This window comes from Grammomys surdaster, unplaced genomic scaffold (assembly GCF_004785775.1).
Source record: "Grammomys surdaster isolate TR1022 unplaced genomic scaffold, NIH_TR_1.0 185, whole genome shotgun sequence".
In the NCBI taxonomy this organism is placed as follows: domain Eukaryota; kingdom Metazoa; phylum Chordata; class Mammalia; order Rodentia; family Muridae; genus Grammomys; species Grammomys surdaster.
Genome location: NW_021604630.1, coordinates 2,962,696 through 2,975,277, shown reverse-complemented (window position 1 = coordinate 2,975,277; position 12,582 = coordinate 2,962,696). Strand labels below are relative to the sequence as shown.

Genomic DNA, 12,582 nt, shown 5'->3' with positions numbered 1-12,582 from the left:
GTCCAGCAATATCCTTGTTTTTAAAACATGAAAATTCTCATGTTTTATGTAGAAGAAATTGTTGTTTCAAATCAAAAGAACTGGATTTTGCCTTTTTAAAAAAGCTTTAGTCTGTTTATCTGTTTTCAAAGAACTTGTGCGCAATGCAAGTCTATTTTAAATATAACAAATTTTTAGTTCAAAATGAAAAAAGAATACAGAAACAAGGGCTAAGCATGTAGTCAAAGGCAGAGAACTTGTGTAGCATGTATGAGAACTAAATTGGAAAGAGAGTCAGATGCAAAAACATGAGTGTTGATGAGTCGCGTGTTTTGTTGCAGAGAGAAGCTGCATGAAGCCAACAATGAATTACAGAAAAAGAGAGCCATTATTGAAGACCTGGAGCCAAGATTTAACAACAGCTGTGAGTGTTCCCAACCATCATCGACCATACACTGTTGTAGAGATAATGAAGCTATGTAACTTGTTTCTTTTAGCTATTCCAGCCACTTAGAATTTCCCTTAAGGAGCTAGAGAAGATGACTTAGTAGTTAAGAGCTCTTGCTGCTCTTCCAGAAGATAAGAGTTTGATTGCCAGATCCTACTTTGGGTGGCTTACAACCCCTGTAACTCAAACCTCAGGGAATCCAACACCCTCTTCTGGCTTCCATGATACCACACACATTTGACATATACTCTCACAGGCACATACTTATGTGCTTAAGAAAAAAAATATAAAAAATTAGTTTATTAAAAAAGAAGTTGTCAGGTATTGGAAAGATGACTCAGAGCTAAGAGCTCTTGCTACCCTTGTAGGAGACCAAAGTTTGGTTCCCAGCACCCATATCAGGTGATTCACCAAGTACCTATAACTTTAGCTTCCGAGGATCCAATACCTCTGGCCCTGTGGACACCTGCACTCAAGTGCACATGCCCCCCAACCCCCACGGAGATAGATACACACTCATATAAAATAATATTTAAAAAATTTAAGAATTTGCCTTATTTCTTAAAGTACTAAGTTTACGAATCCTTTACCTGTGGATTGTAATAGATATTATATGAAGCTAAATACTTTCAAGGTAATTGTGATAAGTTAGCCCTAGACACATAGTTTTTTTGGTATTTATAACTGTAATTAGCTTAACTTCATTTTATGAAAGTGAAATGTCAGGTTTCATTTTAAGATACAGCAAATTTCATATAGGAGCAGGTAGCCATTTTAAGAATATGGTGCAGTAGAATTAATACATTGTCATTCGGCCTCCCCACTGCCCACCTGTAAATCATTGCATCCATTCACTGGGAACTGCTTCTGCCTCTGCTCACCCTTTGTCACCCACTACTTTATCCTCTGTCTCTGAGCTTAACTATTTAGGAAACTCACTCAAGGAGAATTGGACTTATACTTTCCTGCCTGGCTTATTTCACTTATCATTAAGTCTCTATGGCATGTATCAGAATTAGACTTAAAAAGATTCTGTTGTGTGAATATATTGTTTATTCATTCATCCATCAATAGATACTTTTTACTTTATGTTGTTTAATACTGTTTTACTTACTTATTAAAGATTTTAGTAAAATAAAAATATGGATTATTTTTTAAAGAGAAAATTATGTATGAAAATAGACCAAACACTCCCTGAACTATTATTTGTTAATAAATAACTTTAAGTTTAATGTTATTAAATTTTAATTTTTATGGTCATCTTTTATGGGCAGCTTTAAGAATTGAAGAATTGCAAGAAGCTTTACGGAAGAAAGAAGAAGAAATGAAGCAAATGGAAGAACGCTATAAAAAATACTTAGAGAAAGCCAAAAGTGTGAGTATGAACTTGTAACTAGCTTACTGTTCTTTCCAGCGATGTTGTCCTCTAGCCTGGAAGTATAGTATCCATATAACATTATGTTCTTACAGAGAAAATAATCAAAGAAGTCTTCTAAGCAGAGAAAGATCCTGAGCAAGAAATAGTGATCAAATCAGGTCCCTCCACAAATTGATAAGCAAGAAGAAAATGTTCCTCACATAAAAATAAGCAACAGCACCACTGAACAGTAATTAGACTTAACAACACGTGAAAGAAGAAAACAAAGCTTAATGACATATACATACAAACAGACAAGAACAAACAGGAATGAGATACAAGAATCAGCTTCCTCGTTCTACCATGTGTGTTCCAGAGGCCTCAGGCTTGGCAGCAAGCACTTTTACCAACTAGCCATCTCACTTGCCCAAGAACAGAGTATAATGAATGACATACATGCATGAAAATGCCATGGTAAAAAAAAAAATCATTATAAAAACCATTATCAATTATACAGACCTAAAAAGGTTTTAAGAGGTTGAGATGGCTCAGCAATTAAGAGAACTTGCTGCTTGTGCAGAGGACCAGGTTCAGCTCCAAGCACCCACATGGCAGATTACAACCTTCAGTAACTCCAGTCCCAGAGTCTCCAGGAGCCATTCTGGCTCCCATGGGCACCAGGCATGCAGGTGATGCACATGCGTACATGCTAGAGAAACACCCATGCTCATGTAAACAGATCTTTATTTCTACGAAAATGTAAGGGGATGGAGAAATGGGTCAGTGATTTAGAGCACTTGTTACTGCAGTCACCAACCTGGTAACTCCGGTTCCCAGGCATCGACTTTTGACATCCATGGTCACATGGTGCATATAATCACATGGTCCATAGTCATATATACTGGGAATCGAACCCCTCAAAATAAATCTTTTTTAAAAACTTTAATAAAGGAGGTATTAATGTATAATGAATGCTACAGCCAAGATTTGATGCTTCCTGATGAATGTCACTCTTATGAATGATTAACCTGTATCAAAATGTCTTCTAGATCTCTCTTATACTTAGAGGGGGAAAACATGAAGCTGTTAGAACAAGTGAAGTAATGCTTTTGAGAGGGCTAGAGAGATGGCTCAGTGGTTAGCTGTAGAGATAGCTGTAGTCCCATTGGATCCTATTCCCTCTTCTGATGTGCCTGCACACGTAAACAAAACACCCAGATCCATATAAACCAAATAACTCTTTTTAAAAGTAAATAAGTCACTATCAGATAATGCAGAATTGGGGATGGTATTGTGAGAGCTGGGGAGATGACTCAGTGAGTGAATTGCTTTATGCTTAAGCATCAGGACCTCATTTCTGATCCCCAGCAATTACAAAGAACTGGGCATTGTGGCACACAAGTGTAACTCAGCTCTGAGAGGTATTAGGCGATCCTGCTTACCAGGTAGACTGCATCAATCTTTGAGTCCAAAATTGAGGACAAAGAACCAGTTATAAGAGACACCTTGGCCAAGTGATTCCAGTTATTTCATAAAACCAAAGCAGGAGGGTTGAAAGTTCAAAGTCAGCCTGAACAATTTACTAATACCGTGTCTCAAGATAAAAGGTCTAAAGAGATGTAGAGATCTGTGCCTCATAGGTCGAGTCCTTTCCTAGCATTCGAAAGGCCCTAGGTTACGACCCCATCCCTCCACCTATGACTAAACACTGACCATTTTGCAGAATTGATATTTTCTTACAAGTCGTAATCTTATTATGATAATGAAGTAGAAAGCTTGAAGGATGTGCACACTGAAGTACGCAAGGTTATGTGTCGTTGGGACTGTTAATTATTTCTAACACGTAAGAGAGTGTTGGGGGAGAACATATATGACAGAGTACCAGTTGGTAAATCCAAGTCAAAAATAAATGGATTTGAACTATTTGAAGGTCTGTTTGAACATTTTGATAATAAAACTATTGGTGAAGAACAAAATGACCTCTCTTCCAGAAATTTGTAATGAGTCAGGTAGAATTGCATCCCATGTTCATGCTGGCCTATGTAAGACTCACCCTCGTGTGCCTTTCTGATTATGTGTCCAGAGCTAGCGGCAATAAAACAGAAAAGAACTGTGAATAGGATCTCTTTAGCAATGCCCAGTAATCCAGAATTGGCTCTTCTGTCTGTGTCATTGGAAATTTGCAGCAATTTTATTTCATACATTTACATTCTTAGGTGCCCTTGATAGCTTTTGAGTATTATTTTTCTTTTCTGCTTTGTTTGATTGAGGTAGGGGTGCTAGGAATTAATAACAGAGTTTCATGCATGCTACGGTAGTGATATCTATAGCTATCTACACATTTTAACCATTTGATTCCCTGACCTCTAGCCCAGTATTGGGGATTGGACCTAGAGCCCCATGTGTATTAGGCATGCACTATAGCACTGGGCTGTATCCTCTGCCTCAGTTTCACTTTTAAGGCTGCTTTCTTAGATGCTAGATTCTTAAAGTTTGAGGAAGTTTGTTTCTGTTTTAATTTGTAGGTTCTGTGCGTGAACATATATGTATGCTTCGTTTTTCTTCTATTTTGCAGGTTATCCGTACATTAGACCCTAAACAGAATCAAGGAGCAGCACCAGAAATACAAGCTCTTAAAAACCAACTGCAGGAACGAGACCGACTCTTTCACTCATTAGAGGTCGGTTTGCACTGTGCTGTAAAATACTGCCTTGCTATAGTATATAATTGTATTCTTTGGATTAGACAATTAATTGTAAATTTTTTTATATTGAACTCATTTGTATCTTTACATGTGGTTGTGCTTCAGAAAGAATATGAGAAAACGAAGAGTCAAAGAGACATGGAGGAGAAATACATTGTTAGTGCCTGGTACAATATGGTAAGAGAAAGTATTTCAAAATACAATGCAATGTTTGGTGACTGTGTCATGATATTGCTTGTACTGTAGAAGTAATTCTACCAACAGAATCTGAAAGTAATTCCTCTCATAATGTGTACTAACAAAGCCTCTATGTTGACCTTAAAACTGAAAAGCAGCATATGCAGACTAGGTCATTGTGAAAGCATCATTCCCAGAGACTAGAAGACACCAGGTTAGCTTTAGTCCTTGGAACCATTTGTTGTAGGGAAAGCAGACATGGTAACATCTAAACAGATGCAGTAGTTCCTGCTTTGCAACATGACACTTTCTTTACAGATAGTTTAGCTGTCTCGTGGGATTTGGAAATGTCCAGTTTCAGACTTTGACCTCTGAAGGTTTTGAAATGGAATATTCTAGTACACAAGCAAAGAAACTAAGTGTATGTAAGGGAAGGCAGTAATTGTTCGTCAGCTGATGCACAGCTGTGAATTATACAGGATGAGGCGGCTTCTCTCTCTGTTGGGTAGGGGGTGCTATGGAACCCTGTGGAAGCTGGGTAGACCAGGACTGAAGCTCTAGGCTTTCTTTACCCACAGGGCCTTCTCCACAGCCCAAATTTTGAAACAGGAAATTAGGCTGTTCTTTCAGTTTTCCCCTTTTGTCTAAAGTATTATTTTTATTTTAGTGTTACTACTATCTCTTAAAGGTTAATTCTCCAATCTTAAAATGTGGTTTTTTTCTTTACTAAATATATGTTTCATGACATGTTGTATCTACAGTACACCAGTGTGCTAACCATAGTTTAAGATTTTATTGCAATTTTTCTTCTAAGAAGGAAGTAACTTTGAATGAGAATATTAACAAGTATAGTTTTCATAAAAATTAATATAAAAGTAGAGAATATAAATCCCATTAAGAGATTTCTCTGGGCATTAACCCTGCCCCCACTATTGTGTCTTTGAAGCTTGGTGTTCCCAGTCTCACTGCCCTGTCAGTGGTTTCACATCCCTGGCTGCTTTTATGGCTTCACACAGTGCTCACACATTGCCTCTTATGGAACTAGATTCATTTATTCTGTGACATGGGACTGAAAGATAGTGCTAATTTTTAACTTTTCGGAGTGAAGGGATAATTCCAAGTAGACATATGCAAGTTGTACTCACAGAAGGTAACCAATAGGAGCAGCATGCTTATATGCAGAAAGCTTTGCATCTCAGACAACTTAAGTAGGAATCAAGATGGTAGTGAGTGCTGGGGTAAGGTATTAGGTTTCTCAACAGATAGCTTTGTGTTGGCTGCTGACATGTTAACAGTATGCAAAAAGTGTCACTCAGTGGCAGAACCCTAGAACATGGAGCACAAAAGCCTAGGTGCCCCAATCAGTCAGTTGCTTGAAAAATTAGATTTTTTTAATTGAAATGTAATTTCATTATATGTAGTAAAATCATTTCAGAAGATTTCAGCCACTTTTACTCAAGCCTTCAAATGTTTTTGTTAACTTAAAGTTGAATTTAAAAATATATTCTAGGAGTTGGCAAGATGACTTAGTAGGTAATTGTGCTTGCAACACAAGCCTGGCCTGAATTCAATCTTTAGAACCTAGGAAAAGGTGCAAGGGGAGAGCTGAGACCAGACATGGCACCATAAGACAATAATACCGCCTGAGCTGGCAAGACAACCTAGTCGCAGGCTAGCTGGACTACATAGTAATCCACTGCCTTAAAGAAAACAAAACAAACCCAGAGAAGAAACAGATTCTATAATTTCCCATTGAGGAAAATGTGTTGTTTTCTTAGGTACATATGAAAGGCTGAAGTTATATTCAGAAGCTGAGAGTTATGGGAAGGTGGATTTTCTCGTCCCATGTTTTCCATGCATTATTTATTCATGGTTAGCCTCCACTCTTCTTGCTTACCTGTATCAAGTTTCTGGTATGATTGACCAGCAGTCTCAGTTTCTCTTGCTAGGTTAGTTTATTGTCTTATTAAAAGAATCCTACAACTGGCTGATTCCCAGTCTCCTTGTAGTCTTCTGACTTTAGTAAGTCACTCACTATTTTTCTAAATCCCGACAGTGTCCTACAGGTCCCTTCTTCCCATCTCCTGTAGCCCAATGACTTTGCCCCTCTTCAAAGGCAGTAGATTATCTTTGTGCTTTCAAGGGGAGTCCCTTATTGCTGTGCCCTCTATTGTGGGTTGTCAGAAACTTGTCTTAGTTTGTTTGAGAATACTTACAAGTCTGCCCTGAAGTGAAGAAAACACGACATTGTGGTATGTATAGTACCTACCTAGTATGGCTTTCCATTGCAAGAAACAAGTGCATTTGTGGTTTTCCTTTCTGATGAGTTCTGTGATTGCCACAGTTTGAATGAATCAGCTGCTACTAATCACTTGCACTTTTCTTGGAAAATCACTATTTGATTGAAAAGAATGTTTGGTGACATATTCTAAAAATCGTTCTCCATTATCTGTTGTTTTGATTGTTTTAAATTAACAAAATTAATTCTTAATTTTTCCAAAGGAAGATTTGTACTTAATTATTGGAATGAAAAGGGTTTCATAAATTTTTAAGCCATAATAAGTATAATTAATTTTTCTGATAAATTATACTTTGCTATTCGTTGTAGTAAAAATTCTGCATGATGGCAGTTATTTTTGTAGGATATTTTCCATGTTTTCACCAATCACTTTTGTTTTTCTTCTAATGTTTCAGGGAATGACTCTACATAAAAAGGCTGCTGAAGACAGACTAGCTAGCACAGGTTCAGGGCAGTCATTTCTGGCTAGGCAAAGACAAGCAACCAGCACAAGAAGATCCTACCCAGGCCATGTCCAGCCAGCCACAGCAAGGTAGAAAGGTCTTGCCACTAGGAATTTTTAAAAAGCATACTTCTGTTACATATAACAACATTTCAGGAAATTCAGCCAGCTTGTTTTATTTCTCTCCTGTGTTAATATTTAGTGTTTCTCACATGAGGATTTTTCTCTCTCTCTTGTATCTTTTAGTTACTTTGTCCTTTACTTTATGGTCTTTTCAGTTCCTTTTAATGTGCCAAAAATTTGTAAATGTACAATTAAAAGTGTTGTATAATAGTGTAATACTTTTTCTTTGTATGAAAATGTCTTCTTCCCCGTTTGTGTGGGCTTTGTAAAGAATCAGATTTTCTGCCAATAATTGATACACAATTTATATTCTTTATCGTGCCTACCGTGTTACCATACTTTATAAGAATGTCTTTGTTTAAAGGGAATTAATCTTTTTATGGTGTATTAATCTGTGTTTTCGATTGTTTTCCAAATGCACTTCAGATAACTTAAATATTTACTGTACTATATGAAGTGGTGTCAAATGCACTTTTTGCAAAGACAAATACATTGGCAGAGGTGCTAGTCAGTCCTGTGGCACCTGGCAGGACCCCTCAGAGGGGAGAAATTAAACTTAGTCTAAGGTTTGAAGTTCTTATGTGAAATTTCATTCTTTCCTGCTATATTGTTTGCTGGCAGAAGTGAAATTGGTCAAGATATTTGGTTAGAAATTACAGAGGATAAGAATTTGGCAGGATTTTTTTTCCTTCCTTTGGAATATCTTAGTAGCTATGAATCAGATTCTAGTCATGCACTTTTAATTGCTCTCCACATGTAAAAGATTTATTTTCATATAGGTAGCCTTATCTTTGGGGCAGTTCTTTGACTATGCCTCATATGTTTTATATATTCTGTGAGCCTTTCCTTTTCTTAATTAATCTTGGATAGCTAACATCTTAATGTGGTTCATTAATATCAGTATATGACTCTCTGTACGTAATGTTATGACAGAGCTCTTTATAGTTTTTCCTAACTCTACCTACAAGTCCAAGAATTGGTAACAGGACAGATTTTCTTGGGTATTTGGTTGTTCAAAGTGAGTACATTGTATGCCACATTTATTTACATAGATGAATGTCTGTTAAGCAATGATGTGAAGTACTTCATCTATATAAGGAATTATATAATTTTAAACTATCATTTATTTGAAAATGATCTACCTTTTGTCTTTTTCTATATTGATTTGTGAATTTGATCCCAAATTATATTGAAGGTTTCCTCCAGCCTTTTTCTTGTTCCATACCACATTTTTTAAAGGAAAAAAAAATCTGAAATTAGGCCAGAGAGGATTATTTTGTTTGTTTTTAGGTAAATCATCTAAGTGGAAGATGTTAGTTATGGAATTGCTGTTTGTAAGTTCTGATGTCATTTAGTTCTCTATAAAAGACAAATAGTTTAACTCAACTTTATTGTGATTAAGAATTTTCAGAAACCATATTCAAGTGCTTCACTTTAACTCCCTCCTCTTTTATAAGAAAATTGACCTAGAAATTCATCCTGCATGTTGTGTCTTACTTTTGTAGACAGTCTTTATGTAACCCAGGCTGCCATGGACACATGATCCTCTTGGGTTATAGGCATGAACCAACATTCTAAGTTCTTAGGATTTTTTTTTCTTCAAAAAAGGTATCAGACTTAGAGAAAGGACACTACTAATCACTAATCATGAAGCAGTTCTTTAAAAAAAAAAAAAAAAAAAAAAAAAAAACTTCACGGCAAATGTACAAGTGCATCTGCCTGGGAAGACCAAAGCAGCAAGCACTGGGGATGGTGGAGAGCACTGTTAGCACAATGTACTGTGGGATGTCAGCCAGACAGACCTGATAGCTGAGGGCTGCTTTTTTTTATTTCAAGACAATCTAGCTATATTATTACTACCCAGACCTGCCTCAAATCCTTTGACTCAAAAACCATCCTCTTGCCTCTGCCTCCCAAGAGGCTGAGATTATGGTATGTGCCACCATGTCCACACGGTAGATCAAGTTTAAAAATAAAAGAATAAAAATTGAGGCTAGCACAATGGCTCAGCTGGAAGAGTAGTACTTGCTGCCAGGCCAGACTGCCTGAGCTCAATTCCTGGGGCTCAGGTGCTGAGGGAACAAGCAAATCCCTAATAATGTTTTAAAAGGTTTAAAATAGTTCTCACTCCACCTTTAGTTCACAGAATACCTGAGATTCAACCATTTTTAAATCAAATTAGTCTATGATCCCTAATCCAAGATTATTGGTTGACGAGAAATTATACCTGTAGAATAAAGTGAATCTGAATACAAGAGACTCCTGAAGCTACTCTTCAACTAGATTTGACCTCTGAGGTAAAAACATTTTACTGTTTTGATTTTTATTTTCTATTTACCTGCCCTCTATGAGCATACCCACCTACCCAGATACTTTATGTAGATGTTTTAGAAATGCCTCAAGCTTTCAGAAGGAAGGTTAGCTTCTGCTTTTCTTTCCAGCATCTGTTGTGTGCTAATTTCAGTGTTTATAGCCTTCACTGTTGTTTGCTCTGTCTTTAATGTTTGGTGGATTTCCTCAGTAAATGGGAGAAATATCACTCATATTTCAGAATAAAATAAAACATGCTTTCATAAGAAAGAGCATCCGAATATACTTTAGGCATTATAAAGCCAAGAAAAAAAACTTAGTTATGGCAGGGGCACCTTTCCCACTGTGTGGCTTAGGTCAGGGTTTAGGGGACTGCAGTTTCTCTGACAGAGATCTGATTATATGTGGTCTCTCTAAAGGTTAAGAGGTTGGTGGTGGTGGGCTGTACCTTCACAGGCTTCTTTACTTTCCTAAAGCCTTCTATGCTTGTTCCTGTGTCTTGTCCTGGCATGAGCAAGGGCATGAGGACGCTGTCGTCGTGTCAGGCAGGGGCCGTCATCAGTGTCTGAGTATTTTCTGAACCTTCCAACCAGTGTTTACCAAGAAAAAAAAAGAAAAAGCAAACTACTAAAAAAAAAAAAAATGACCATTTATGTTCCACAGTATACACCTAAGGTTAATAAGAAAACAATCCAGTAAATGTAATCGTTTCTTGGATCTGAAATGAAAATAACTAATACACTTGTACATATTTTAAAATATTTTTTTAAAAACTGTGCCAGAAGAGTTGGCTCAGCATTTAAGAGCATTTATTGTACTTCCAAGGAACCCAGGTGCAGTTCCTGACATGGGCGCTCATAACCAACCATCTATAACTCCAGTTCCAGGGAATCTGATACTCTCTTCTGACCTCCACAGGTACCAGGCACACATGTAGCATACATACATACATGCATGCAGGCAAAACATTCATACATAGAAGACGAATCTATAAAAAGAAACTGTAAACTGGGCCATAGTTTTACTTTGGCTAATTACTTAACAGTAATAAAAATGAATTTTGAGTCCCTAAATAAATGGTCCATATTCCAAATTTAATCAAGATTGAATTATTTCTGTTATCTTGTAAAATCAGCTTAATGCAGTGATTAAATTATAATGAGTATAACATTGTCCAATTCTCATGAAGTTGCTTGGTTAATGTAATTAGAACTGAGCTGCAGAGTCAAGCTAGCTTGTCAGTTAGAGCCACCAGTCCTGATGTCACAGTTGTCACAGATCCATGCTGTACAAGTACAAGCCAGTGAGGGATTACAGCTGAAACAAGTCAGGTGCCCTCTGTGAGCAACTTATTTATCTTTTCAACAGCAGTTCAGTTAGTCTTGCTAAGTAAAGGTCAGATATTTGTGAGGGCTAGGATGGAGCTCAGTTGGCATAATAATATTTGCCTAATATACATGAAGTACTGGATTCAACCCCTAGCATCCTATAAACTAGGTGTGTATGCCTGTAGAAAGTTTGGGGTCAATTTGACTATATGAGATTCTGTCTTCAAAAATAAATATGTGTGTGTGTGTGTGTGTGTGTGTATAAAATTCTTTTGTAGAATCTCTTGCTTTCACATAAGCATTGATCTATTGTTCTACCAATAACCACATTTAAGCCTTAAAATTTTTTATTTCAGCATGAGTTATTTAATCAAAACATAAATCTTCTTGGTTTTTCGAGACAGGGTTTCTCTGTGTCCTGAAAGTCACTCCGTAGACCAGGCTGGCCTCAAACTCAGAAATCTGCCTGCCTCTGCCTCCCAAGTGCTGGGATTAAAGGCATGCGCCACCACTGCCCGGCCAAAACATAAATCTTAAAATATCTTCTTTATTGTCCACATTTAACATTCATCTTTTTCAGATCTTATAGTTTATGAATGTTGTAATTATGCCCAACTTGGAAATGTGGCACCTGCCTGAACATCTACAATCCATACCTCATAAAAACCAAACTAGTCTGTATTCACTTGATTTAAAAACATAATTTGACCACACAGTGAGAGGGAAATATTTAGCATCTTTTCTCCTAAGTGGAATCACATAGCTACCCTATGTGGAACTTGTGTCCTCTTACAAGAGCAGCCAGCTAAGCCATCTTTCCAGATCCAAGTATTGGCAATTTTTATCCTCATATAATAAATAGATTTTTTTTCCTCTATAGATATACATCAACCTGATTCAGCTTTATTTAACAGTGAAACCTATGTGATATCTAGGGTCATCCCAGAACTTGGGAGCCTGAGGCTGGAAAAATGCAAGTTGGAAACTAGCCTGGGCTATACAGTGAGATCTTGTTTCAGCACTCAGGAGACAGAGGCAGGAGTCCTCTCCAAGTTCAAGGCCAGCCTGGTCTGCACAGGAAGACCCTGGCTCAACAAAACAAAACAACAACAAAAAAGAGTGTGCCAAACAAAATAGAATGGGAAGGCCTATTATCTAGAATACTCAAGACCCTACGTCAGTCCAGTCCCTAGTACTGATGAATGAACTGATGGAGGATGGATGGATAAAATAAGTGAGATATCTGAATCTACAACAATTATTTAATCATGTTCTCCTTTTGGTGACTTAAAGGGCTTTTATTTTAATCTAATAAAAGTATCCCCATTAACTACAGTCGTGTCACAGTTAAAAGTGACTCAACCCTTTTGTTTGTTTGTTTGTTTGTTGTCAACCCAGTTTTATTACATTTAGAA

At 37.1% G+C, this 12,582-nt stretch overlaps 1 protein-coding gene across 1 annotated transcript in view; it reads left to right on the top strand.

Annotated features, from left to right (window-relative positions):
• Positions 1–8,666, top strand: part of Hook3 (hook microtubule tethering protein 3) — an 83,329-nt gene extending 74,663 nt beyond the window's left edge. Inside the window, exons 18-22 of the mRNA XM_028768208.1 lie at positions 321–403; positions 1,702–1,802; positions 4,360–4,464; positions 4,594–4,665; positions 7,360–8,666. Of these exons, the coding sequence (XP_028624041.1) occupies positions 321–403; positions 1,702–1,802; positions 4,360–4,464; positions 4,594–4,665; positions 7,360–7,500 (502 nt within the window). The 3' untranslated portion in view covers positions 7,501–8,666. The remainder of the gene's footprint in view (positions 1–320; positions 404–1,701; positions 1,803–4,359; positions 4,465–4,593; positions 4,666–7,359) is intronic.
• The last annotated feature ends 3,916 nt before the right edge of the window (positions 8,667–12,582 follow it).